Source organism: Chiloscyllium plagiosum, unplaced genomic scaffold (genome assembly GCF_037043375.1).
Source record: "Chiloscyllium plagiosum isolate Xiang-an unplaced genomic scaffold, Cpla_swu_hap1 HiC_scaffold_38, whole genome shotgun sequence".
NCBI classification, from domain to species: Eukaryota; Metazoa; Chordata; class Chondrichthyes; order Orectolobiformes; family Hemiscylliidae; genus Chiloscyllium; species Chiloscyllium plagiosum.
In genome coordinates, this window is record NW_028270176.1 from 25,439,441 (window position 1) to 25,465,881 (window position 26,441).

Genomic DNA, 26,441 nt, shown 5'->3' on the forward strand with positions numbered 1-26,441 from the left:
CACTGTATAACACTTGGGTACAGTACTGGTGGGGACAGGTCTGTCATTGTGTAACTCTGGGGCACAGTACTGTTGGGGAAAGGTCTGTATCTGTATAACACTGGGGTACAGTACTGGTGGGGACAGGTCTGCCACTGTATAACACTAGTGTACAGTACTGGTGAGGACAGGTCTGTCATTGTGTAACACTGGGGCACAGAACTGTTGGGGAAAGGTCTGTATCTGTATAACACTGGGGTACAGTACTGGTGGGGACAGGTCTGTATCTGTATAACACTGGGGTACAGTACTGATGGGGACAGGTCTGTCACTGTATAACACTGGGGTACAATACTGGTGAGGACAGGTCTGTCATTGTGTAACACTGGGGCACAGAACTGTTGGGGAAAGGTCTGTATCTGTATAACACTGGGGTACAGTACTGATGGGGACAGGTCTGTCCCTGTATAACACTGGGGTACAGTACTGGTGTGGACAGGTCTGTCACTGTATAACACTGGGGTCCAGTCCTGGTGGGGACAGGTTTGTTACTGTATAACACTGGGGTACAGTACTGGTGGGGACAGGTCTGTCACTGTATAACACTGGGGTACAGTACTGGTGTGGACCGGTCTGTCACTGTATAACACTGGGGTACACTACTAGTGGGGACAGGTCTGTCCCTATATAACACTGGGGTAAGGTATTGGTGGGGATAGGTCTGTCACTGTATAAAACTGGGGTACAGTACATGCAGGGATAGATCTGTCAGTGTAAAACAGTGGGGTACACTACTGGTGGGGACAGGTCTGTCACTGTATAACACTGGGGTACAGAACTGGTGGGGACAGGTCTGTCACTGTATAACACTGGGGTACAGTCCTGGTGTGGACCGGTCTGTCACTTTATAATACTGGGGTACAGTACTGGTGGGGACAGGTCTGTGACTGTATAACACTTGGGTGCAGTACTGGTGTGGACAGGTCTGTCACTGTATAACTGCGAGGTACAGTACTGGCCAGGACAGGTCTGACCCTGTTTAGCACTGGGGTACAGTACTGGTGGGGACAGTCTGTCACTGTATAACTGCGAGGTACAGTACTGGCCAGGACAGGTCTGTCCCTGTATAGCACTGGGGTACAGTACTGGTGGGGACAGGTCTATGACTGTATAACACCTGGGTACAGTACTGGTGGGGACAGGTCTATGACTGTATAACACTGGGGTACAGTACTGGTGCGGACAGGCCTGTCACTGTATAACACTGGGGTACCGTACTGGTGGGGATGGGTCTGTCACTGTGTAACACTGGAGTACAGTACTGGTGGGGACAGGCCTGTCACTGTATAACACTGGGGTACCGTACTGGTGGGGATGGGTCTGTCACTGTGTAACACTGGGGTGTAGTATTGGTGGGGGCAGGTCTGTAAATGTATAACATTGGGGTACACTATTGGTGGGGACAGGTCTGTCACTGTACAACACTAGTGTACAGTACTGGTGGGGACAGGTCTGTCACTGTATAACACTGGGGTACAGTACTGGTGGGGACAGGTCAGTCACTGTATAACACTGGGGTGCAGTACTGGTGGGGACAGGTCTGTCACTGTATAACACTAGTGTACAGTACTGGTGGGGACAGGTCTGTCACTGTATATCACTGGGGTACAGTACTGGTGGGGACAGGTCTGTCACTGTGTAACACTGGGGTGCAGTACTGGTGGGGACAGGTCTGTCCCTGTATTACACTGGGGTACAGTACTGGTGGGGACAGGTCTGTCACTGTATAACACTGGGGTTCAGTACTGGTGGGGACAGGTCTGTCTCTGTATAACACTGGGGTACAGTACTGGTGGGGACACGTCTGTCACTGTGTAACACTGGGGTACTGTACTGGTGGGGACAGGTTTGTCACTGTGTAACAGTAGGGTACACTATTGGTGGGGACAGGTCTGAAACTGTATAACACAGCGGTACAGTACTGTTGGGGACATGACTGTCGCTCTATAACGCTGGGGCACAGTTCTAGTGGGTACAGGTCTGTCACTGTATAACACTTGGGTACAGTACTGGTGGGGACAGGTCTGTCATTGTGTAACACTGGGGTACAGTACTGGTGGGGACAGGTCTGTCATTGTGTAACTCTGGGGCACAGTACTGTTGGGGAAAGGTCTGTATCTGTATAACACTGGGGTACAGTACTGGTGGGGACAGGTCTGTCACTGTATAACACTGGGGTACAGTACTGATGGGGAGAGGTCTGTTACTGTATAACCCTGATGTACAGAACTGGTGGGGACAGGTCTGTCACTGTGTAACACTGGGGTACAATACTGGTGAGGACAGGTCTGTCATTGTGTAACACTGGGGCACAGAACTGTTGGGGAAAGGTCTGTATCTGTATAACACTGGGGTACAGTACTGATGGGGAGAGGTCTGTTACTGTATAACCCTGATGTACAGAACTGGTGGGGACAGGTCTGTCACTGTGTAACACTGGGGTACAGTACTGTTGGGGACATGACTGTCCCTCTAAAACACTGGGGCACAGTACTAGTGGGTACAGGTCTGTCACAGTGTAACACTGGGGTACAGTACTGGTGGGGACAGGTCTGTCTCTGTATAACAGTGGGGTACAGTACTGGTGGGGACAGGTCTGTCACTGTGTAACACTGGGGTACAGTACTGGTGGGGACAGGTCTGTCACTGTATAACACTAGGGTACAGTACTTTTGGGGACAGGTCTGTCACTGTATAACATTGGGTACAGAACTGGTGGGGACAGGTCTATCACTGTATAACACTGGGGTAGAGCACTGGGGTGGACAGGTCTGTCACTGTATAATATTGGGGTACAGTACTGCTGGGACATGTCTGTCACTGTCTAACACTTGGGTACAGTACTGGTGGGGACAGGTTTGTTACTGTATAACAGTGGGGTACAGTACTGGTGTGGACAGGTCTGTCACTGTATAACACCAGTGTACAGTACTGGTGGGGACAGGTCTGTCACTGTATAACACTGGGGTACAGTACTGGTGGGGACAGGTCTGTCACTGTATAACACTGGGGTACAGTACTGGTGGGGACAGGTTTGTTACTGTATAACAGTGGGGTACAGTACTGGTGGGGACAGGTCTGTCTCTGTGTAACACTGGGGTACAGTACTTGTGGGGACAGGTCTGTCACTGTATAACACTAGGGTACAGTACTGGTGGGGACAGGTCTGTCTCTGTATAACACTGGGGTACAGTACTGGTGGGGACAGTTCTGTCACTGTGTAACACTGGGGTACAGTACTTGTGGGGACAGGTCTGTCACTGTATAACACTAGGGTACAGTACTTTTGGGGACAGGTTTGTTACTGTATAACATTGGGGTACAGTACTGGTGGGGACAGGTCTGTCACTGTATAACACTAGTGTACAGTACTGGGGGGGACAGGTCTCTCCCTGTATAACACTGGGGTACAGAACTGGTGGGGACTGGTCTGACACTCTATAACACTGGGGTGCAGTACTGGTGGGGACAGGTCTGTCACTGTATAACACTGGGGTACAGTACTGGTGGGGACAGGTCTGACACTGTATAACACTGGGGAACAGTACTGGTGGGGACAGGTCTGTCACTGTATAACACTAGTGTACAGTACTGGGGGGGACAGGTCTCTCCCTGTATAACACTGGGGTACAGTACTGGTGGGGACAGGTCTGTCACTGTATAACACTGGGGTGCAGTCCTAGTGGGGACAGGTCTGTCACTGTATAACATTGGGGTGCAGTACTGGTGGGGACAGGTCTGTCACTGTGTAACACTGGGGCACAGTACTGTTGGGGAAAGGACTGTATCTGTATAACACTGGGGTACAGTACTGATGGGGACAGGTCTGTCACTGTATAACCCTGGGGTACAGTATTGATGGGGACTGGTCTGACACTCTATAACACTGGGGTGCAGTACTGGTGGGGACAGGTTTGTCACTGTGTAACATTGGGGCACAGTACTGTTGGGGAAAGGACTGTATCTGTATAACACTGGGGTACAGTACTGAAGGGGAGAGGTCTGTCACTGTATAACACTGGGGTACAGTACTGGTGGGGACAGGTCTGTCACTGTGTAACATTGGGGCACAGTACTGTTGGGGAAAGGACTGTATCTGTATAACACTGGGGTACAGTACTGAAGGGGAGAGGTCTGTCACTGTATAACACTGGGGTACAGTACTGGTGGGGACAGGTCTGTCACTGTGTAACACTGGGGCACAGTACTGTTGGGGAAAGGACTGTATCTGTATAACACTGGGGTACAGTACTGAAGGGGAGTGGTCTGTCACTGTATAACACTGGGGTACAGTATTGGTGGGGACAGGTCTGTCATTGTGTAACACTGGGGCACAGTACTGTTGGGGAAAGGTCTGTATCTGTATATCACAGGGGTACAGTACTGGTGGGGACAGGTCTGTCACTGTATAACCCTGATGTACAGAACTGGTGGGGACAGGTCTGTCACTGTGTAACACTGGGGTACAGTGATGGAGACAGGTCTGTCACTGTATAACACTTGGGTACAGTACTGTAGGGGACATGACTGTCCCTCTATAACACTGGGGTACAGAACTGGTGGGGACAGGTCTGTCCCTGTATAACACTGGGGTAAACTACTGGTAGGGACAGGTCTGTCACTGTATAATATTGGGGTACAGTACTGGTGTGGACATGTCTGTCACTGTCTAACACTAGTGTACAGTACTTTTGGGGACAGGTCTGTCACTGTATAACACTGGGGTACAGTACTGGTGGGGACAGGTCTGTCACTGTATAACACAGGGGTACAGCACTGATGGGGACAGATCTGTCACTGTATAACAATGGGGTACAGCACTGGTGAGGACAGGTCTGTCCCTGTCTAACACTAGGGTACAGTACTGGTGGGGACAGGTCTGTCCCTGTCTTACACTACGGTACAGTACTGGTGGGGACAGGTCTATCACTGTATAACACTGGGGTACAGTACTGGTGGGGACAGGTCTGTCATTGTGTAACACTGGGGTACAGTACTGGTGGGGACAGGTCTGTCATTGTATAACACTGGGGTACAGTACTGGTGGGGACAGGTCTGTCATTGTGTAACACTGGGGTACAGTACTGGTGGGGACAGGTCTGTCATTGTATAACACTGGGGTACAGTACTGGTGGGGACAGGCCTGTCACTGTGTAACACTGGGGTACAGTACTGGTGCGGACAGGTCTGTCCCTGTGTAACACTGGGGTACAGTACTGGTGGGGACAGGCCTGTCACTGTATAACACTGGGGTACAGTACTGGTGGGGATGGATATGTCTCTGTATAACACTGGGGTACAGTACTGGTGGGGACAGGTCTGTCACTGTATAACACTGGGGTACAGTACTGGTGGGGACAGGTCTGTCACTGTGTAACACTGGGGTACACTATTGGTGGGGACAGATTTGTCATTGTATAACACTGGGGTACAGTACTGGTGGGGACAGATCTGTCACTGTATAACACTAGTGTACAGTACTGGTGGGGACAGGTCTGTCACTGTATAACACTGGGGTACAGTACTGGGGGGGACAGGTCTGTCACTGTATAACACTAGTGTACAGTACTGGGGGGGACAGGTCTCTCCCTGTATAACACTGGGGTACAGTACTGGTGGGGACAGGTCTGTCACTGTATAACACTAGTGTACAGTACTGGGGGGGACAGGTCTCTCCCTGTATAACACTAGGGTGCAGTACTGGTGGGGACAGGTCTGTCACTGTATAACACTTGGGTACAGTACTGGTGGGGACAGGTCTGTCACTGTATAACACTGGGATACAGTACTGGTGCGGACAGGTCTGTCACTGTATAACACTGGGGTACAGTACTGGTGGGTAGAGGTCTGTCACTGTGTAACACTGGGGTACAGTACTGGTGGGGACAGGTCTGTCACTGTGTACCACTGGGGTACAGTACTGGTGGGGATTGGTCTGTCACTGTATAACACCTGGGTACAGTACTGGTGGAGACAAGTCTGTCACTGTATAACACTGGGGTTCAGTCCTGGTGGGGACAGGTCTGTCACTGTATAACCCTGGGGTACAGTACTGGTGGGGACAGGTCTGTCACTGTGTACCACTGGTGTACAGTACTGGTGGGGACAAGTCTGTCACTGTATAACACTGGGGTTCAGTCCTGGTGGGGACAGGTCTGTCACTGTATAACCCTGGAGTACAGTACTGGTGGGGACAGGTCTGTCACTGTGCAACAATGGGGTACAGTACTGGTCGGGACAGTTCTGTCCCTGTGTAACAGTGGGGTGCAGTACTGGTGGGGACATGACTGGCACTGTATAACACTGAGGTACAGTACTGGTTGGGACAGGTCTGTCACTGTATAAAACTAGGGTACAGTACTGGTGGGGACAGGTCTGTCCCTGTATAACACTGGGGTACAGTACTGGTGGGGAAAGGTCTGTCACTGTATAACACTGGGGTACAGTACTGGTGGGGACAGGTCTGTCACTGTATAAAACTAGGGTATAGTACTGGTGGGGACAGGTCTGTCCCTGCATAACACTGGGGTACATTACTGGTGCGGATATGTCTGTTACTGTATAACACAGGGGTACAGTACTGGTGGGGACAGGTCTGTCACTGTATAACACTGGGGTACAGTACTGGTGGGGACAGGTCTGTCACTGTATAACACTGGGGTACAGCACTGGTGCGGTTATGTCTGTTACTGTATAACACTCGGGTGCAGTACTGGTGGGGACAGGTCTGTCCCTGTGTAACAGTGGGGTGCAGTACTGGTGGGGACAGGTCTGTCACTGTATAACACTGAGGTACAGTACTGGTTGGGACAGGTCTGTCACTGTATAAAACTAGGGTACAGTACTGGTGGGGACAGGTCTGTCCCTGTATAACACTGTGGTACAGTACTGGTGGGTACAGGTCTGTCACTGTATAAAACTAGGGTACAGTACTGGTGGGGACAGGTCTGTCCCTGTATAACACTGTGGTACAGTACTGGTGGGTACAGGTCTATCACTGTATAACACTGGGTACAGTACTGGTGGGTACAGGTCTGTCACTGTATAATACTGGTGTACAGTACTGGTGGGTACAGGTCTATCTCTGTATAACACTGGGGTATAGTACTGGTGGGACAGGTCTGTCACTGTGCAACACTGGGGTTCAGTACTGGTGGGGTCATGTCTGTCACTGTATAACACTCAGGTATAGTACTGGTGGAGACAGGTCTGTGACTGTATAACACTGGGGTACAGCACTGGTGGGGACAGGTCTGTCACTGTATAACACTGGTGTACAGAACTGGTGGGGTCAGGTCTGTCACTGTATAAAACTGGGGTACAGTACTGTTGGGGACAGGTCTGTCATTGTATAACACTGGGGTGCAGTACTGGTGGGGACAGGTCTGTCATTGTATTACACTGGGGTACAGTACTGGTGGGGACAGGTCTGTCACTGTATAACACTGGGGTACAGTACAGGTGGGGATAGGTCTGTCACTGTATAACACCTGGGTACAGTACTGGTGGAGACAGATCTGTCCCTGTGTAACACTGGGGTATAGTACTGGTTGGGAAAGGTCTGTCACTGTGTCATACTGGGGTTCAGTACTGGAGGCGACAGGTCTGTCCCTGTGTAACACTGGGGTGCAGTACTGGTGGGGACAGGTCTGTCACTGTGTACCACTGCGGTACAGTACTGGTGGGGACAAGTATGTCCCTGTGTAACACTGGTGTACAGTACTGGTGGGGACAAATCTGTCCCTGTGTAACACTGGGGTACAGTACTGGTGGGGACACGTCTGCCCCTGTATAACCCTGGGGTACAGTACTGGTGGGGACAGGTCTGTCACTGTGTCCCACTGGTGTACAGTACTGGTGGGGACAGGTCTGTCCTTGTATAACGCTTTGGGGACAGATCTGTCACTGTATAATATTGGGGTACATTACTGGTGGGGACAGGTCTGTCACTGTGTAACACTGGGGTTCAGTACTGGTCGGGACAGTTCTGTCACTGTGTACCACTGGGGTACAGTGCTGGTGGGGACAGGTCTGTCACTGTGTACCACTGGGGTACAGTACTGGTGGGGACATGTCTGTCCCTGTGTAACAGTGGGGTGCAGTACTGGTGGGGACATGACTAGCACTGTATAACACTGGGGTGCAGTACTTGTGGGGACAGGTCTGTCACTGTATAACACTGGGGTGCAGTACTGGTAGGGACAGGTCTGTCACTGTATAACACTGGGGTACAGCACTGGTGCGGTTATGTCTGTTACTGTATAACACTGGGGTGCAGTACTGGTGGGGACAGGTCTGTCACTGTATAACACTGGGGCGCAGTCCTTGTGAGGACAGTTATCTCACTGTATAACACTGGGGTACAGTACTGGTGGGGAAAGGTCTGTCACTGTATAACACTGGGGTACAGTACTGGTAGTGACAGTCTGTCACTGTATAACACTGGGGTACAGAACTGTTGTGGACAGGTCTGTCACTGTATAACACTGGGGTACAGTACTGGTGGGGACAGGTCTGTCACTGTATAACACTGGGGTACAGAACTGTTGTGGACAGGTCTGTCAATGTATAACACTGGGGTACAGTACTGGTGGGGACAGGTCTGTCACTGTATAACACTGGGGTACTGTACTGGTGGGGACAGGTCTGTCACTGTATAACACTGGGGTACAGTACAGGTGGGGACAGGTCTGTCACTGTATAACACTGGGGTACTGTACTGGTGGGGACAGGTCTGTCAATGTATAACACTTGGGTGCAGTACTGGTGGAGACAGGTCTGTCACTGTGTAACACTGAGGTACAGTACTGGTGGGGACAGGTCTGTCACTGTATAACACTGGGGTACAGTACTGGTGGGGACAAGTCTGTCACTGTATAACACCTGGGTACAGTACTGGTGGGGACAGGTCTGTCACTGTATAACACTGGGGTACAGTACTGGTGGGGACAGGTCTGTCACTGTATAACACCTGGGTACAGTACTGGTGGAGACAGGTCTGTCCCTGTGTAACACTGGGGTACAGTACTGGTGGGGACAGGTCTGTCACTGTATAACACTGGGGTACAGTACTGGTGGGGACAGGTCTGTCACTGTATAACACTGGGGTACAGTACTGGTGGGGACAAGTCTGTCACTGTATAACACCTGGGTACAGTACTGGTGGGGACGGGTCTGTCACTGTATAACACTGGGGTACAGTACTGGTGGGGACAGGTCTGTCACTGTATAACACCTGGGTACAGTACTGGTGGAGACAGGTCTGTCCCTGTGTAACACTGGGGTGCAGTACTGGTGGGGACAGGTCTGTCACTGTATAACACCTGGGTACAGTACTGGTGGAGACAGGTCTGTCACTGTGTAATACTGGGGTGCAGTACTGGTGGGGACAGGTCTGTCACTGTGTAACACTGGGGTACAGTACTGTGGGGACAGGTCTGTCACTGTGTAATACTGGGGTGCAGTACTGGTGGGGACAGGTCTGTCACTGTGTACCACTGCGGTACAGTACTGGTGGGGACAAGTATGTCCCTGTATAACACTGGTGTACAGTACTGGTGGGGACAAATCTGTCCCTGTGTAACACTGGGGTACAGTACTGGTGGGGACAGGTCTGTCATTGAGTAACACTGGGGTCCAGTACTGGTGGGGACAAGTCTGTCACTGTATAACACTGGGGTACAGTACTGGAGGGGACAGGTCTGTCCCTGTATAACACTGGGGTACAGTACTGGTGGGGACAGGTCTGTCACTGTATACCACTGGGGTACAGTACTGGTGGGGACAGATCTGTCACTGTGTAACAGTGGGGTGCAGTACTGGTGGGGACATGTCTGTCCCTGTGTACCACTGCGGTACAGTACTGGTGGGGACAAGTATGTCCCTGTGTAACACTGGTGTACAGTACTGGTGGGGACAGGTCTGTTACTGTATAACACCTGGGTACAGTACTGGTGGAGACAGGTCTGTCCCTGTGTAACACTGGGGTACAGTACTGGTGGGGACAGGTCTGTCCCTGTATAACCCTGGGGTACAGTACTGGTGGGGACAGGTCTGTCACTGTGTAACAGTGGGGTGCAGTACTGGTGGGGACATGTCTGTCCCTGTGTACCACTGCGGTACAGTACTGGTGGGGACAAGTATGTCCCTGTGTAACACTGGTGTACAGTACTGGTGGGGACAGGTCTGTCCCTGTATAACCCTGGGGTACAGTACTGGTGGGGACAAATCTGTCCCTGTTTAACACTGGGGTACAGTACTGGTGGGGACAGGTCTGTCCCTGTATAACCCTGGGGTACAGTACTGGTGGGGACAGGTCTGTCACTGTGTAACAGTGGGGTGCAGTACTGGTGGGGACATGTCTGTCCCTGTGTACCACTGCGGTACAGTACTGGTGGGGACAAGTATGTCCCTGTGTAACACTGGGCTGCAGTAATGGTGGGGACAGGTCTGTCACTGTATAACACTGGGGTACAGTACTGGTAGGGACAAGTCTGTCACTGTATAACACTGGGGTACAGCACTGGTGCGGTTATGTCTGTTACTGTATAACACTGGGGTGCAGTACTGGCGGGGACAGGTCTGTCACTGTATAACACTGGGGCGCAGTCCTTGTGGGGACAGGTATCTCACTGTATAACACTGGGGTACAGTACTGGTGGGGAAAGGTCTGTCACGTTATAACACTGGGGTACAGAACTGGTGGGGACAGGTCTGTCACTGTATAACACTGGGGTACAGTACTGGTGGGGACAGGTCTGTCACTGTATAACACTGGGGTACAGTACTGGTGGGGACAGGTCTGTCACTGTATAACACTGGGGGACAGTACTGGTGGGGACAGGTCTGTCACTGTATAACACTGGGGTACAGAACTGGTGGGGTCAGGTCTGTCAATGTATAACACTTGGGTGCAGTACTGGTGGAGACAGGTCTGTCCCTGTGTAACACTGGGGTACAGTACTGGTGGGGACAGGTCTGTCACTGTATAACACTGGGGTACAGAACTGGTGGGGACAGGTCTGTCACTGTATAACACCTGGGTACAGTACTGGTGGAGACAGGTCTGTCCCTGTGTAACACTGGGGCACAGTACTGGTGGGGACAGGTCTGTCACTGTATAACACTGGGGTACAGTACTGGTGGGGACAAGTCTGTCACTGTATAACACTGGGGTTCAGTCCTGGTGGGGACAGGTCTGTCACTGTATAACACTGGGGTGCAGTACTGGTGGGGACAGGTCTGTCACTGTATAACACTGGGGTACAGTACTGTTGGGGACAGGTCTGTCACTGTATAACACTGGGGTACAGTACTGGTGGGGACAGGTCTGTCACTGTGTAAAACTGGGGTGCAGTACTGGTGGAGACATGTCTGTCACTGTGTAATACTGGGGTGCAGTACTGGTGGGGACAGGTCTGTCACTGTGTAACACTGGGGTACAGTACTGGTGGGGACAAATCTGTCCCTGTGTAACACTGGTGTACAGTACTGGTGGGGACAAATCTGTCCCTGTGTAACACTGGGGTACAGTACTGGTGGGGACAGGTCTGTCCTTGTATAACGCTGTGGGGACAAATCTGTCCCTGTATAACACTGGTGTACAGTACTGGTGGGGACAAATCTGTCCCTGTTTAACACTGGGGTACAGTACTGGTGGGTACAGGTCTGTCACTGTGTACCACTGGGGTACAGTACTGGTGGGGACAGGTCTGTCCTTGTATAACACTGTGGGGACAGATCTGTCACTGTATAACACTGGGATACAGTACTGGTGGGGACAGGTCTGTCACTGTGCAACAATGGGGTACAGTACTGGTGGGGACAGGTCTGTCCCTGTATAACACTGGGGTATTGTACTGTTCAGGACAGGTCTGTCACTGTATAACACTGGGGTGCAGTACTGGTGGGGGCAGGTCTGTCACTGTATAACACTGGGGTACAGTACTGGTGGGGACAGGTCTGTTACTGTGTAACACTGGGGTACAGTACTGGTGGGGACAAGTCTGTCCCTGTATAACACTGCGGTACAGTACTGGTGGGGACAAGTATGTCCCTGTGTAACACTGGTGTACAGTACTGGTGGGGACAAATCTGTCCCTGTTTAACACTGGGGTACAGTACTGGTGGGGACAGGTCTGTCCCTGTATAACCCTGGGGTACAGTACTGGTGGGGACATGTCTGTCCCTGTGTAACAGTGGGGTGCAGTACTGGTGGGGACATGACTGGCACTGCATAACACTGAGGTACAGTACTGGTAGGGACAAGTCTGTCACTGTATAACACTGGGGTACAGTACTAGTGGGGACAGGTCTGTCACTGTATAACACTGGGGCGCAGTCCTGGTGGGGACAGGTATCTCACTGTATAACACTGGGGTACAGTACTGGTGGGGACAGGTCTGTCACTGTATAACACTGGGGTGCAGTCCAGGTGGGGACAGGTATCTCACTGTATAACACTGGGGTACAGTACTGGTGGGGACAGGTCTGTCACTGTATAACACTGAGGTACAGTACTGGTGGGGACAGGTCTGTCACTGTATAACACTGGGGTACAGTACTGGTGCGGACAAATCTGTCCCTGTGTAACACTGGGGTACAGTACTGTTGGGGACAGGTCTGTCACTGTATAACACTGGGGTTCAGTCCTGGTGGGGACAGGTCTGTCACTGTATAACACTGGTGTGCAGTACTGGTGGGGACAGGTCTGTCACTGTATAACACTGGGGTACAGTACTGTTGGGGACAGGTCTGTCATTGTATAACACTGGGGTACAGTACTGGTGGGGACAAATCTGTCCCTGTGTAACACTGGGGTACAGTACTGTTGGGGACAGGTCTGTCACTGTATAACACTGGGGTACAGTACTGGTGGGGACAAATCTGTCCCTGTGTAACACTGGGGTACAGTACTGGTGGGGACAAGTATGTCCCTGTGTAACACTGGTGTACAGTACTGGTGGGGACAAATCTGTCCCTGTGTAACACTGGGGTGCAGTACTGGTGGGGACAAATCTGTCCCTGTGTAACACTGGGGTACAGTACTGGTGGGGACAAGTATGTCCCTGTGTAACACTGGTGTACAGTACTGGTGGGGACAAATCTGTCCCTGTGTAACACTGGGGTACAGTACTGGTGGGGACAGGTCTGTCCTTGTATAACGCTGTGGGGACAAATCTGTCCCTGTATAACACTGGTGTACAGTACTGGTGGGGACAAATCTGTCCCTGTTTAACACTGGGGTACAGTACTGGTGGGGACAGTTCTGTCACTGTGTACCACTGGGGTACAGTACTGGTGGGGACAGGTCTGTCACTGTATAACACTGGGGTACAGTACTAGTGGGGACAGGTCTGTCACTGTATAACACTGGGGTGCAGTACTGGTGGGGGCAGGTCTGTCACTGTATAACACTGGGGTACAGTACTAGTGGGGACAGGTCTGTCACTGTATAACACTGGGGTACAGTACTAGTGGGGACAGGTCTGTCACTGTATAACACTGGGGTACAGTACTAGTGGGGACAGGTCTGTCACTGTATAACACTGGGGTACAGTACTAGTGGGGACAGGTCTGTCGCTGTATAACACTGGGGTACAGTACTAGTGGGGACAGGTCTGTTACTGTGTAACACTGGGGTACAGTACTGGTGTGGACAGGTCTGTCAGTGTATAACACTGGGGTACAGTACTGGTGGGGACAGGTCTGTCACTGTATAACACTGGGGTACAGTACTAGTGGGGACAGGTCTGTCACTGTATAACACTGGGGTACAGTACTGGTGGGGACAGGTCTGTCACTGTATAACACTGGGGTACAGTACTGGTGGGGACAGGTCTGTCACTGTATAACACTGGGGTACAGTACTAGTGGGGACAGGTCTGTCGCTGTATAACACTGGGGTACAGTACTAGTGGGGACAGGTCTGTTACTGTGTAACACTGAGGTACAGCACTGGTGGGGACAGGTCTGTCCCTGTATAACACTGGGGTACAGTACTGGTGCGGACAGGTCTGTCCCTGTATAACACTGGGGTACAGTACTGGTGGTGACAGGTCTGGCCCTGTGGAACACTGGGGTACAGTACTGGTGGTGACAGGTCTGGCCCTGTATAACACTGGGGTACAGTACTGGAGGGGACAGGTCTGTCCCTGTATAATACTGGGGTACAGTACTGGTGGGGACAGGTCTGTCCCTGTATAACACTGGGGTACAGTACTGGTGGTGACAGGTCTGGCCCTGTGGAACACTGGGGTACAGTACTGGTGGTGACAGGTCTGGCCCTGTATAACACTGGGGTACAGTACTGGAGGGGACAGGTCTGTCCCTGTATAATACTGGGGTACAGTACTGGTGTAGATAGGTTAGTGTCAAATATTGTGTTCCTGTGGGTGTGGAAGTAGCTGTCTGTGGATTCTGTGTCGCCTCTCTGCCGCTCACCTTGTCTCCTTACTGCTCTCTCTCTTTGCTCCTCCAGCTGTCATGAGGAATTATGGCCGAGTTGTTGTTGTCTGACAAGTTGCACATCACGGTCTATGTGGTGGCCCTTGTGACTGGGTTGCCGTTTAACCTGCTGGCCCTGTACGCCTTCCTGGGCAGGGCCAAACGCAAAGCTGCTCCCGATGTCATCTTCCTCATCAACCTGACCATCTCTGACCTGGCCTTCCTACTCTTCCTGCCTTTCAAGATCCTGGAGTCAGCTAAGGGCAGCATGTGGACTCTGCCTGCCTTCTTGTGCCCACTGAGCAGCCTGTTCTATTTCAGTGCCGTCTACGGCAGTATCCTGTTCCTGACAGCCGTCAGCGTGGAGCGCTATCTGGGGGTTGCCTTCCCCATCCAGTACAACCTGTACCGCAAGCCCACGTACGCCCTGTTGGTCAGCTTCCTGCTCTGGCTCTGTGCATTCTCCCATTGCAGCATCGTATACATTGTGGAATACCAGAAGGTCACCAACTCCAGCAGGAATCAGACCGTGTGTTATAGTAACTTCACCCAGAGCCAGCTGGTAGTCCTACTGCCACTCCGGCTGGAGCTGGGCATTGTGCTGTTCTGCTTACCCTTCCTGATCACCACCTTCTGTTACAGCAGCTTCATCCGGATCCTGCTCTCATCCCCGCACATCAGCTATGGGAAGAAGCAGCGTGCAGTCGGCCTGGTGCTGGCCACCTTGCTGGTCTTCCTGATCTGCTTCGCCCCCTACAACATCTCCCACTTTGTGGGCTTCATCCAGCAGAGTAGTCCGCCCTGGAGGACTGACGCCCTGCTGCTCAGCACCTTCAACACTAGCCTGGACCCCATCATCTTCTACTTCTCCTCCAGCGCCGTCAAGCAGACCTGCAAGGCCTGCCTGAGCAGTCTGTCTCGGGAGCTCAGCTCCTTCAAACCCTTCCAGATCCTGCTCAGCTTCCTTCGCAAACGCAATGAGGCTCTCAGGGCAGACTCCTTCCACCAGACCTAGTGCTCCAAACTGTAGGGATGCAACAACCCACTGCTCACTCCTCCATTGGGCCTGACCTCAAGAACCACCCCTTCAAACCTCGTCATCCTCTCTCTCTCTCTCTCTCTCTCTATCTCCCCATCCACCTCTCTGTCTCTCTCTTTCTTTCTCCCCCTCTCTCCATCTCTCTCTTTCTCCCACTTTCTGCCCCCTCACTTTGTCTCGCTCTCCCTCTCAATCCCACTCTCTCTCTCTCAATCCCCTATCTCTCTCTATCTCTTTCTCCCTCTTTCTACCCCCTCATTTTGACTCACACTCTCTCAATCCCACCCTCTCTTTCTCAACTCCCCTATCTCTCTTTCTCTCCCATTTCCTACCCCCTCATTTTGATTCACTCTCAATCCCATCCTCTCTCCCTCAACTCCCCCATCTCTCTCTCTCTCCCATTTCCTACCCCCTCATTTTGACTCACTCTCTCCCTCAAACCCGCTCTCCCTCTCTCCCTCAACCCCCATCTCTCTCTCTCTCTCTCTTGTTCTCTCCCCCTCTCTCTTTTCTCTCTCTCTTTCTCATTCTCTCGCCCTCCCGTCTTTCCTTCTGTCTTTTCCTTTACGATGTCCCTCTTTGACAAGCGCTCTCGCGATCGGAGTTTAAGGGAACGAGAGGTGACCTTATTGGAAATACAGAACTCCAAGGAAACTAACCAGGGGAGATGTGGGGGGGATGTTTCTCCCTGCGGGAGAGTCCAGAACCACGCAGGCACTACCTCAGAATAAAGATTCACCCATTTCAGACAGAGATGGGAAAGAATCCCTTCTCTCAGAGGGGAGTGAGTCTGTGGAAGTCTTTACCAGAGAGCTGTCAAGGCTGGGTGATTGAGGATATTTGAGGTAGATTTGTAATCAGTAAGGGGGAATCGAGGGGGATAGGGAAAAGGCAGCAAAGTGGAATTGAGGATCAGATCAGACATGATCTCATTGGTTTGCGGAGCAAGCTCAGTCGGCTGTATGGGTGACCTCTGCTCTTATGCCTTATGGCCTGATTTGTTTCCTGCCTTCTCTGGGGAGACAGAGAGAGAGAGAGAGAGAGAGAGAACACCCAGGTCTGAGTTTTAATCAGAACTGGGAAATGTTACAGAAGAAATGGGTTTTCGCAAGAAGGGTGCAAGTGAGGGGCTGGTGGGCAGTCTCTTCCTGTTCCTGTGTAACAGGCTGGAGGAATGCTGTTCCTACATTCCTTCCTATGGTGTTGGTTAGAAGCCAAAGCAGAGGGGCTTGGTACGTTTTGGCACAGCCGTTTGGGTGCCAAACCCATTTTGGCAACAGCCCATTTGGCGAACGGACGTTTTGGCACTAAGAACATTTCTTTATTTGTAAATCTACGTTACAGCTTTCAGTGGTTAACAGATTTAATGTTTTTATTCTTCAATAAAGTTACAGTTTTAAAACTTTTTAAAGTTCTACCTTTGAATGATAATGAATCAATCAACATTTTTCTCCTAGCACCAAAACGTCTGTCGCCAAATGGGCTGGCGTCAAAACATGGGCATCCAAAAGGCTGCGCCCAATTGTCCCATTGGGAAAGCAGAGAGAGGCTGGGAAGTGTCAATGACCAGAGGGAGAGGGAGAGAGAGAGAGAGAGAGAGAGAAATATAAGGATAGAGAGACACACATAGAGAGAGAGAGAAAGGGAATGATAAAGAGAGCTAGAGTCAGAGAGAGAGAAATATAAGGATAGAGAGACACATAGAGAGAGAGAGAAAGGGAATGATAAAGAGAGATAGAGTCAGAGAGAGAGAGAGAGAGAGAAATATAAGGATAGAGAGACACACATAGAGAGAGAGAGAAAGGGAATGATAAAGAGAGATAGATTCAGAGAGAGAGAGAGAAATATAAGGATAGAGAGACACACATAGAGAGAGAGAAAGGGAATGATAAAGAGAGCTAGAGTCAGAGAGAGAGAAATATAAGGATAGAGAGACACATAGAGAGAGAGAGAAAGGGAATGATAAAGAGAGCTAGAGTCAGAGAGAGAGAGAGAGAGAGAAATATAAGGATAGAGAGACACACATAGAGAGAGAGAGAAAGGGAATGATAAAGAGAGATAGATTCAAAGAGAGAGAGAGAAATACAAGGGTAGAGAAACACATAGAGAGAGAGAAAGGGAATGATAAAGAGAGATAGATTCAAAGAGAGAGAGAGAAATACAAGGGTAGAGAGACACATAGAGAGAGAGAAAGGGAATGATAAAGAAAGATAGATTCAGAGAGAGAGAGAGAGAAATATAAGGGTAGAGAGACACATAGAGAGAGAGAGAAAGGGAATGATAAAGAGAGCTAGAGTCAGAGAGAGAGAGAAATATAAGGATAGAGAGACACACATAGAGAGAGAGAGAAAGGGAATGATAAAGAGAGATAGAGTCAAGAGAGATAGAGAGAGAAATATAAGGATAGAGAGACACACATAGAGAGAGAGAAAGGGAATGATAAAGAGAGCTAGAGTCAGAGAGAGAGAAATATAAGGGTAGAGAGACACATAGAGAGAGAGAGAGAAAGGGAATGATAAAGAGAGATAGATTCAGAGAGAGAGAGAGAGAGAGAGAAATATAAGGATAGAGAGACACATAGAGAGAGAGAGAAAGGGAATGATAAAGAGAGATAGATTCAGAGAGAGAGAGAGAGAGAGAGAAATATAAGGATAGAGAGACACATAGAGAGAGAGAGAAAGGGAATGATAAAGAGAGCAAGAGTCAGAGAGAGAGAAATATAAGGATAGAGAGACACATAGAGAGAGAGAGAGAAAGGGAATGATAAAGAGAGCTAGAGTCAGAGAGAGAGAAATATAAGGATAGAGAGACACATAGAGAGAGAAAGGGAATGATAAAGAGAGCTAGAGTCAGAGAGAGAGAGAGAAATATAAGGATAGAGAGACACACATAGAGAGAGAAAGGGAATGATAAAGAGAGCTAGATTCAAAGAGAGAGAGAGAAATACAAGGGTAGAGAAACACATAGAGAGAGAGAGAAAGGGAATGATAAAGAGAGATAGATTCAGAGACAGAGAGAGAAATATAAGGATAGAGAGACACACATAGAGAGAGAGAGAAAGGGAATGATAAAGAGAGCTAGAGTCAGAGAGAGAGAAATATAAGGATAGAGAGACACATAGAGAGAGAGAGAAAGGGAATGATAAAGAGAGATAGAGTCAGAGAGAGAGAGAGAGAGAGAAATATAAGGATAGAGAGACACACATAGAGAGAGAGAGAAAGGGAATGATAAAGAGAGCTAGATTCAGAGACAGAGAGAGAAATATAAGGGTAGAGAGACACATAGAGAGAGAAAGGGAATGATAAAGAAAGATAGATTCAGAGAGAGAGAGAGAGAAATATAAGGGTAGAGAGACACATAGAGAGAGAAAGGGAATGATAAAGAGAGCTAGAGTCAGAGAGAGAGAGAGAAATATAAGGATAGAGAGACACACATAGAGAGAGAAAGGGAATGATAAAGAGAGCTAGATTCAAAGAGAGAGAGAGAAATACAAGGGTAGAGAAACACATAGAGAGAGAGAGAAAGGGAATGATAAAGAGAGATAGATTCAGAGACAGAGAGAGAAATATAAGGATAGAGAGACACACATAGAGAGAGAGAGAAAGGGAATGATAAAGAGAGCTAGAGTCAGAGAGAGAGAAATATAAGGATAGAGAGACACATAGAGAGAGAGAGAAAGGGAATGATAAAGAGAGATAGAGTCAGAGAGAGAGAGAGAGAGAGAAATATAAGGATAGAGAGACACACATAGAGAGAGAGAGAAAGGGAATGATAAAGAGAGCTAGATTCAGAGACAGAGAGAGAAATATAAGGGTAGAGAGACACATAGAGAGAGAAAGGGAATGATAAAGAAAGATAGATTCAGAGAGAGAGAGAGAGAAATATAAGGGTAGAGAGACACATAGAGAGAGAGAGAAAGGGAATGATAAAGAAAGATAGATTCAGAGAGAGAGAGAGAAATATAAGGATAGAGAGACACACATAGAGAGAGAGAGAAAGGGAATGATAAAGAGAGATAGAGTCAAGAGAGATAGAGAGAGAAATATAAGGATAGAGAGACACACATAGAGAGAGAGAAAGGGAATGATAAAGAGAGCTAGAGTCAGAGAGAGAGAGAGAGAAATATAAGGATAGAGAGACACATAGAGAGAGAAAGGGAATGATAAAGAGAGCTAGAGTCAGAGAGAGAGAGAGAAATATAAGGATAGAGAGACACACATAGAGAGAGAAAGGGAATGATAAAGAGAGCTAGAGTCAGAGAGAGAGAGAGAGAAATATAAGGATAGAGAGACACATAGAGAGAGAGAGAAAGGGAATGATAAAGAGAGCTAGAGTCAGAGAGAGAGAGAGAGCTGTGGGCATGGTGGTGGGGATTGGGAGTTGGGAAAGTGCATTAGTAATCATGGTTGAAGATGACAGGGTCAGCAGATGGTGAGTTAAACATCCCTGAGCCTGAACCCTGGGAAATACAGAACTGAAGGTGGAAGCAAAGAGATTTCACACAAACTTTGTAAAACACAAATTAGGGGACTCCCAGGATACCAGATTCAGGAAAGGCCCGGGAAGGGAGCAGTGAGTGTGGGAATACAGGAAAGGTCTGGGAAGGGAGCAGTGAGTGTGGGAATACAGGAAAGGCCCGGGAAGGGGGCAGTGAGTGTGGGAATACAGGAAAGGCCCGGGAAGGGGGCAGTGAGTCTGGGAATACGGGAAAGGTCTGGGAAGGGGGCAGTGAGTGTGGGAATACAGGAAAGGTCTGGGAAGGGGGCAGTGAGTGTGGGAATACAGGAAAGGTCTGGGAAGGGGGCAGTGAGTGTGGGAATACAGGAAAGGCCCTGGAAGGGGGCAGTGAGTGTGGGAATACAGGAAAGGCCCGGGAAGGGGGCAGTGAGTCTGGGAATACAGGAAAGGTCTGGGAAGGGGGCAGTGAGTGTGGGAATACAGGAAAGGTCTGGGAAGGGGGCAGTGAGTGTGGGAATACAGGAAAGGCCCGGGAAGGGGGCAGTGAGTGTGGGAATACGGGAAAGGTCTGGGAAGGGGGCAGTGAGTGTGGGAATACAGGAAAGGTCTGGGAAGGGGGCAGTGAGTGTGGGAATACAGGAAAGGCCCGGGAAGGGGGCAGTGAGTGTGGGAATACGGGAAAGGCCCGGGAAGGGGGCAGTGAGTCTGGGAATACGGGAAAGGTCTGGGAAGGGGGCAGTGAGTGTGGGAATACAGGAAAGGTCTGGGAAGGGGGCAGTGAGTGTGGGAATACAGGAAAGGCCCGGGAAGGGGGCAGTGAGTGTGGGAATACGGGAAAGGTCTGGGAAGGGGGCAGTGAGTGTGGGAATACAGGAAAGGCCCTGGAAGGGGGCAGTGAGTGTGGGAATACAGGAAAGGCCCTGGAAGGGGGCAGTGAGTGTGGGAATACAGGAAAGGTCTGGGAAGGGGGCAGTGAGTATGGGAATACAGGAAAGGCCCGGGAAGGGGGCAGTGAGTGTGGGAATACAGGAAAGGCCCTGGAAGGGGGCAGTGAGTGTGGGAATACAGGAAAGGTCTGGGAAGGGGGCAGTGAGAATGGGAATACAGGAAAGGCCCTGGAAGGGGGCAGTGAGTGTGGGAATACGGGAAAGGTCTGGGAAGGGGGCAGTGAGTGTTGGAATACAGGAAAGGCCCGGGAAGGGGGCAGTGAGTGTGGGAATACAGGAAAGGCCCGGGAAGGGGGCAGTGAGTGTGGGAATACAGGAAAGGCCCAGGAAGGGGGCAGTGAGTGTGGGAATACAGGAAAGGTCTGGGAAGGGGGCAGTGAGTGTGGGAATACGGGAAAGGTCTGGGAAGGGGGCAGTGAGTGTGGGAATACGGGAAAGGTCTGGGAAGGGGGCAGTGAGTGTGGGAATACGGGAAAGGTCTGGGAAGGGGGCAGTGAGTGTGGGAATACAGGAAAGGCCCTAGAAGGGGGCAGTGAGTGTGGGAATACGGGAAAGGCCCGGGAAGGGGGCAGTGAGTGTGGGAGTACGGGAAAGGTCTAGGAAGGGGGCAGTGAGTGTGGGAATAGAGGAAAGGTCTGGGAAGGGGACAGTGAGTGTGGGAAGACAGGAAAGGCCCTGGAAGGGGACAGTGAGTGTGGTAATACGGGAAAGGTCTGGGAAGGGGGCAGTGAGTGTGGGAATACGGGAAAGGTCTGGGAAGGGGACAGTGAGTGTGGGAATACAGGAAAGGCCCGGGAAGGGGGCAGTGAGTGTGGGAATACGGGAAAGGTCTGGGAAGGGGGCAGTGAGTGTGGGAATAGAGGAAAGGTCTGGGAAGGGGGCAGTGAGTGTGGGAATACGGGAAAGGTCTGGGAAGGGGGCAGTGAGTGTGGGAATAGAGGAAAGGTCTGGGAAGGGGACAGTGAGTGTGGGAAGACAGGAAAGGCCCTGGAAGGGGACAGTGAGTGTGGTAATACGGGAAAGGTCTGGGAAGGGGGCAGTGAGTGTGGGAATACGGGAAAGGTCTGGGAAGGGGACAGTGAGTGTGGGAATACAGGAAAGGCCCGGGAAGGGGGCAGTGAGTGTGGGAAGACAGGAAAGGCCTTGGACAGGGGCAGTGAGTGTGGGAATACAGGAAAGGTCTGGGAAGGGGGCAGTGAGTGTGGGAATACAGGAAAGGTCTGGGAAGGGGGCAGTGAGTCTGGGAATAGAGGAAAGACCCTGGAAGGGGGCAGTGAGTGTGGGAATACAGGAAAGGTCTGGGAAGGGGGCAGTGAGTGTGGGAATACGGGAAAGGCCCGGGAAGGGGGCAGTGAGTGTGGGAATACGGGAAAGGTCTGGGAAGGGGGCAGTGAATGTGGGAATACAGGAAAGGCCCTGGAAGGGGGCAGTGAATGTGGGAATACGGGAAAAGTCTGGGAATGGGGCAGTGAGTGTGGGAATACGGGAAAGGTCTGGGAAGGGGGCAGTGAGTGTGGGAATATAGGAAAGGCCCGGGAAGGGGGCAGTGAGTGTGGGAATACGGGAAAGGTCTGGGAAGGGGGCAGTGAGTGTTGGAATACGGGAAAGGTCTGGGAAGGGGGCAGTGAGTATGGGAATACAGGAAAGGCCTGGGAAGGGGGCAGTGAGTGTGGGAATATGGGAAAGGTCTGGGAAGGGGGCAGTGAGTGTGGGAATACAGGAAAGGCCTGGGAAGGGGGCAGTGAGTGTTGGAATACGGGAAAGGTCTGGGAAGGGGGCAGTGAGTGTGGGAATACAGGAAAGGTCTGGGAAGGGATGGGGGGGGCGCGGGGGTGGGGGTGCAGGGCGAACACAGAGGAGGTTGGCCCAGGGCCTAGTGAGGAATGAGGAGGCGGGACTGGGAACGCTCTCAGCCAGTCCCACCGGGAGTGGAGAAGGAACGGTGCCAGCTTCCGAAGTGGGCGAGATGCCTCAGGAGACTAAAACCCCACCGTCCCTGGGCTCACCAAGGTGGGATTGATCCATCGCAGGGTCATTTCTGTGCAAGAGAGGAGCCTATCTGACCCACACACTCCGTGATAGCAATTCAGGCAGCCCCAATCCCTTCCCATCATTCCACATACAGTTGGAAATCACTGAGCATCTGTCCTCCCATGCCACCTTCTAGGCTGTGAGCTCCACATCATTATCACTCACTGTGTCCAACAGAGTTAACACTCACACAACACCAGGTTACAGTCCAACAGGTTTATTTGGAAGCACGAGCGTTCGGAGCGACGCTCCTTCATCGGATGGTGGTCCTGATGTTCTGATTAAACCTGTCGGCCTATAACCTGGTGTGGTACGATTGTTAACCCTGTTCACCCCAGTCCAACACCGGCTCCTCCACACCATGTGCGTAACAGTCCAGCCTCACAATCCCCAGCCCGGAGTCTTCGATCTGTCTCCCCGTGCTATCACAGGAACACTTTGCCTTCCCCTCTCCCTGATCTAACCCTGTCCCCATCTGCTCCCGCCCAGTCAAAACTGCTCCCCCAGTCTCTCTCACTGTGAGGTGGGGGGGGGGGGGGAGGGGTGGCAACAGTCCCAGCCTCTCCAAAAGCCAGCTCCCGGGAAGCATTCGGGTCAATCCCCTCTCAAGGACTCTGAAGACTTCCCGGAAAATGCCTGGACATTCCGCTGACCCTCCACAGAGCGGCAGCCCTTCGTCGATTGGGAGGGGGCTGTGGGGAGACCTATGGGATTCTATTGGGGTTTCATTTGAGACATTTCCCACTCGGAATCCTCGCTACCTCTGGAGGTAAGTGGGAAAAGAGCCAGCTCCTGAACACAAAGCCTCCTCAGCTCCAGAGCAGGGTGGGGAGGGTGGTGGGGGGGTTGGGGAGGGGGATGGGGGGGGGGGAGGTTGGGGAGGGGGGTTGGGGAGGGGGATGGGGGTGAGGGGGTTGGGGAGGGGGAGTGGGGGGGTTGGGGAGGGGGATGGGGGGGGAGGTTGGGGAGGGGGGGGTTGGGGAGGGGGATGGGGTGGGGGGGTTGGGGAGGGGGAGTGGGGGGGTTGGGGAGGGGGGTGGGGGGGTTGGGGAGGGGGATGGGGGGTTTGGGGGGGTGGGGGGTTGGGGCGGGGGGAGTGGGGGGTTTGGGGGGGGTGAGAGGGTTGGGGAGGGGGTTGGGGGTGGGGGTTTGGGGAGGGGGGTGGGGGGGTTGGGGAGGGGGGTGGGGAATTTGGGGGGGGTTGGGGGGTTTGGGGAGGAGAATGGGAGGGGGGTTGGTGGTGCTGCTTGAACCTCCAAGGGGCCGGCGGCAGTGAGGGGCGGGCGCAGTGACTGGAGTTACAGCCAGACCAGCTACAGGAGCAACATGACCCACTCCGGGCAGACACAGCCCAGTGTTCGAATCACCGAAGGGTCGAGGTGACCCCCCCACTCCCTGCCCCCCTCCCCCTCCCCTGCCTTTGGAAGCTAACCCAGAACCATTCCGGGAATATTCCGCACCTGTCCGAAACTCTGTTAGCAGCCGAACACCCCGGGAGAGGAAGGCAGAGGGGGACACCATGGAATCCCGCTCCAGCTCAGTCTCACTTTTCCAAAGGATGTGCTTGAACTCCCCCCCTTCCCAGGATCCTGTGCAGAGGGAGTGACTGTTTCGATGGGACAGTCGGAGTGTGTCCATTCAGGCTGCGAGGATTGGGGGGGGAATGTGCCATGTTGGTGGACGTGCCTGGCGCAGGCGGTGGGCATGGTGGGGGTGGGGGGGGGGGGGGGGGGTGAGGGGAATCGTGTGGTCGGTGGGGGCAGATTTCCCATGATGACAATGTCTCCTGCATTACATCGTGCTGTATGTGTGAGACTGTGTGTGGAAGAACATGTGTATGTGTACGTGTGTGTGAGTGCGGGTGTGTGAGTGTGGGTGTGTGTACGTGTGTGTGAGTGCGGGTGTGTGAGTGTGGGTGTGTGTACGTGTGTGTGACTGCGGGTGTGTGTATGTGTGTGTGAGTGCGGGTGTGTAAGTGCAGGTGTGTGTACGTGTGTGTGAGTGCAGGTGTGTGAGTGCGGGTGTGTGTACGGGTGTGTGAGTGCGGGTGTTTGTGCGGGTGTGTGAGTGCAGGTGTGTGAGTGCGGGTGTGTGTACGGGTGTGTGAGTGCAGGTGTGTGTACGTGTGTGTGAGTGCAGGTGTGTGAGTGCAGGTGTGTGTACGTGTGTGTACATGTGTGTGAGTGCTGGTGTGTGAGTGTGGGTGTGTGAGTGCGGGTGTGTGAGTGCGGGTGTGTGTACGTGTGTGAGAGTGCGGATGTATGAGTGCGGGTGCGTGTACGTGTGTGTACGTGTGTGTGAGTGCAGGTGTGTGAGTGCGGGTGTGTGAGTGCGGGTATGTGAGTGCGGGGGTGTGTACGTGAGAGTGCGGGTGTGTGAGTGCGGGGGTGTGTACGTGAGAGTGCGGGTGTGTGAGTGCGGGTGTGTGAGTGCGGGGGTGTGTACGTGAGAGTGCGGGTGTGTGAGTGCGGGTGTGTGAGTGCGGGTGTGTGAGTGCGGGGGTGTGTACGTGAGAGTGCGGGTGTGAGAGTGCGGGTGTGAGAGTGCGGGTGTGTGAGTGCGGGGGTGTGTACGTGAGAGTGCGGGTGTGTGAGTGCGGGTGTGTGAGTGCGGGTGTGTGTACGTGAGAGTGCGGGTGTGTGAGTGCGGGTGTGTGAGTGCGGGTGTGTGAGTGCGGGGGTGTGTACGTGTGAGTGCGGGTGTGAGAGTGCGGGTGTGTGAGTGCGGGGGTGTGTACGTGAGAGTGCGGGTGTGTGAGTGCGGGTGTGTGAGTGCGGGGGTGTGTACGTGTGAGTGCGGGTGTGAGAGTGCGGGTGTGTGAGTGCGGGGGTGTGTACGTGAGAGTGCGGGTGTGTGAGTGCGGGTGTGTGAGTGCGGGTGTGTGAGTGCGGGTGTGTGTACGTGAGAGTGCGGGTGTGTGAGTGCGGGTGTGTGAGTGCGGGTGTGTGAGTGCGGGTGTGTGTACGTGAGAGTGCGGGTGTGTGAGTGCGGGTGTGTGAGTGCGGGTGTGTGTACGTGAGAGTGCGGGTGTGAGAGTGCGGGTGTGTGAGTGCGGGTGTGTGAGTGCGGGTGTGTGAGTGCGGGTGTGTGTACGTGAGAGTGCGGGTGTGTGAGTGCGGGTGTGTGAGTGCGGGTGTGTGAGTGCGGGGGTGTGTACGTGAGAGTGCGGGTGTGTGAGTGCGGGTGTGTGAGTGCGGGTGTGTGTACGTGAGAGTGCGGGTGTGTGAGTGCGGGTGTGTGAGTGCGGGTGTGTGAGTGCGGGGGTGTGTACGTGAGAGTGCGGGTGTGTGAGTGCGGGTGTGTGAGTGCGGGGGTGTGTACGTGAGAGTGCGGGTGTGAGAGTGCGGGTGTGTGAGTGCGGGTGTGTGAGTGCGGGGGTGTGTACGTGAGAGTGCGGGTGTGTGAGTGCGGGTGTGTGAGTGCGGGGGTGTGTACGTGTGTGTGAGTGCGGGTGTGAGAGTGCGGGTGTGTGTGCGGGTGTG

General features: G+C 52.3%; 1 protein-coding gene across 1 annotated transcript in view; it reads left to right on the plus strand.

Moving 5' to 3' along the window:
* The window catches only part of LOC122546524 (free fatty acid receptor 2-like), a 101,886-nt gene extending 84,970 nt beyond the window's left edge, over window positions 1–16,916 (plus strand). The window contains exon 2 of the mRNA XM_087980884.1: window positions 14,519–16,916. Within this exon, the coding sequence (XP_087837010.1) occupies window positions 14,534–15,499 (966 nt within the window). The 5' untranslated portion in view covers window positions 14,519–14,533 and the 3' untranslated portion in view covers window positions 15,500–16,916. The remainder of the gene's footprint in view (window positions 1–14,518) is intronic.
* Window positions 16,917–26,441: the final 9,525 nt, after the last annotated feature.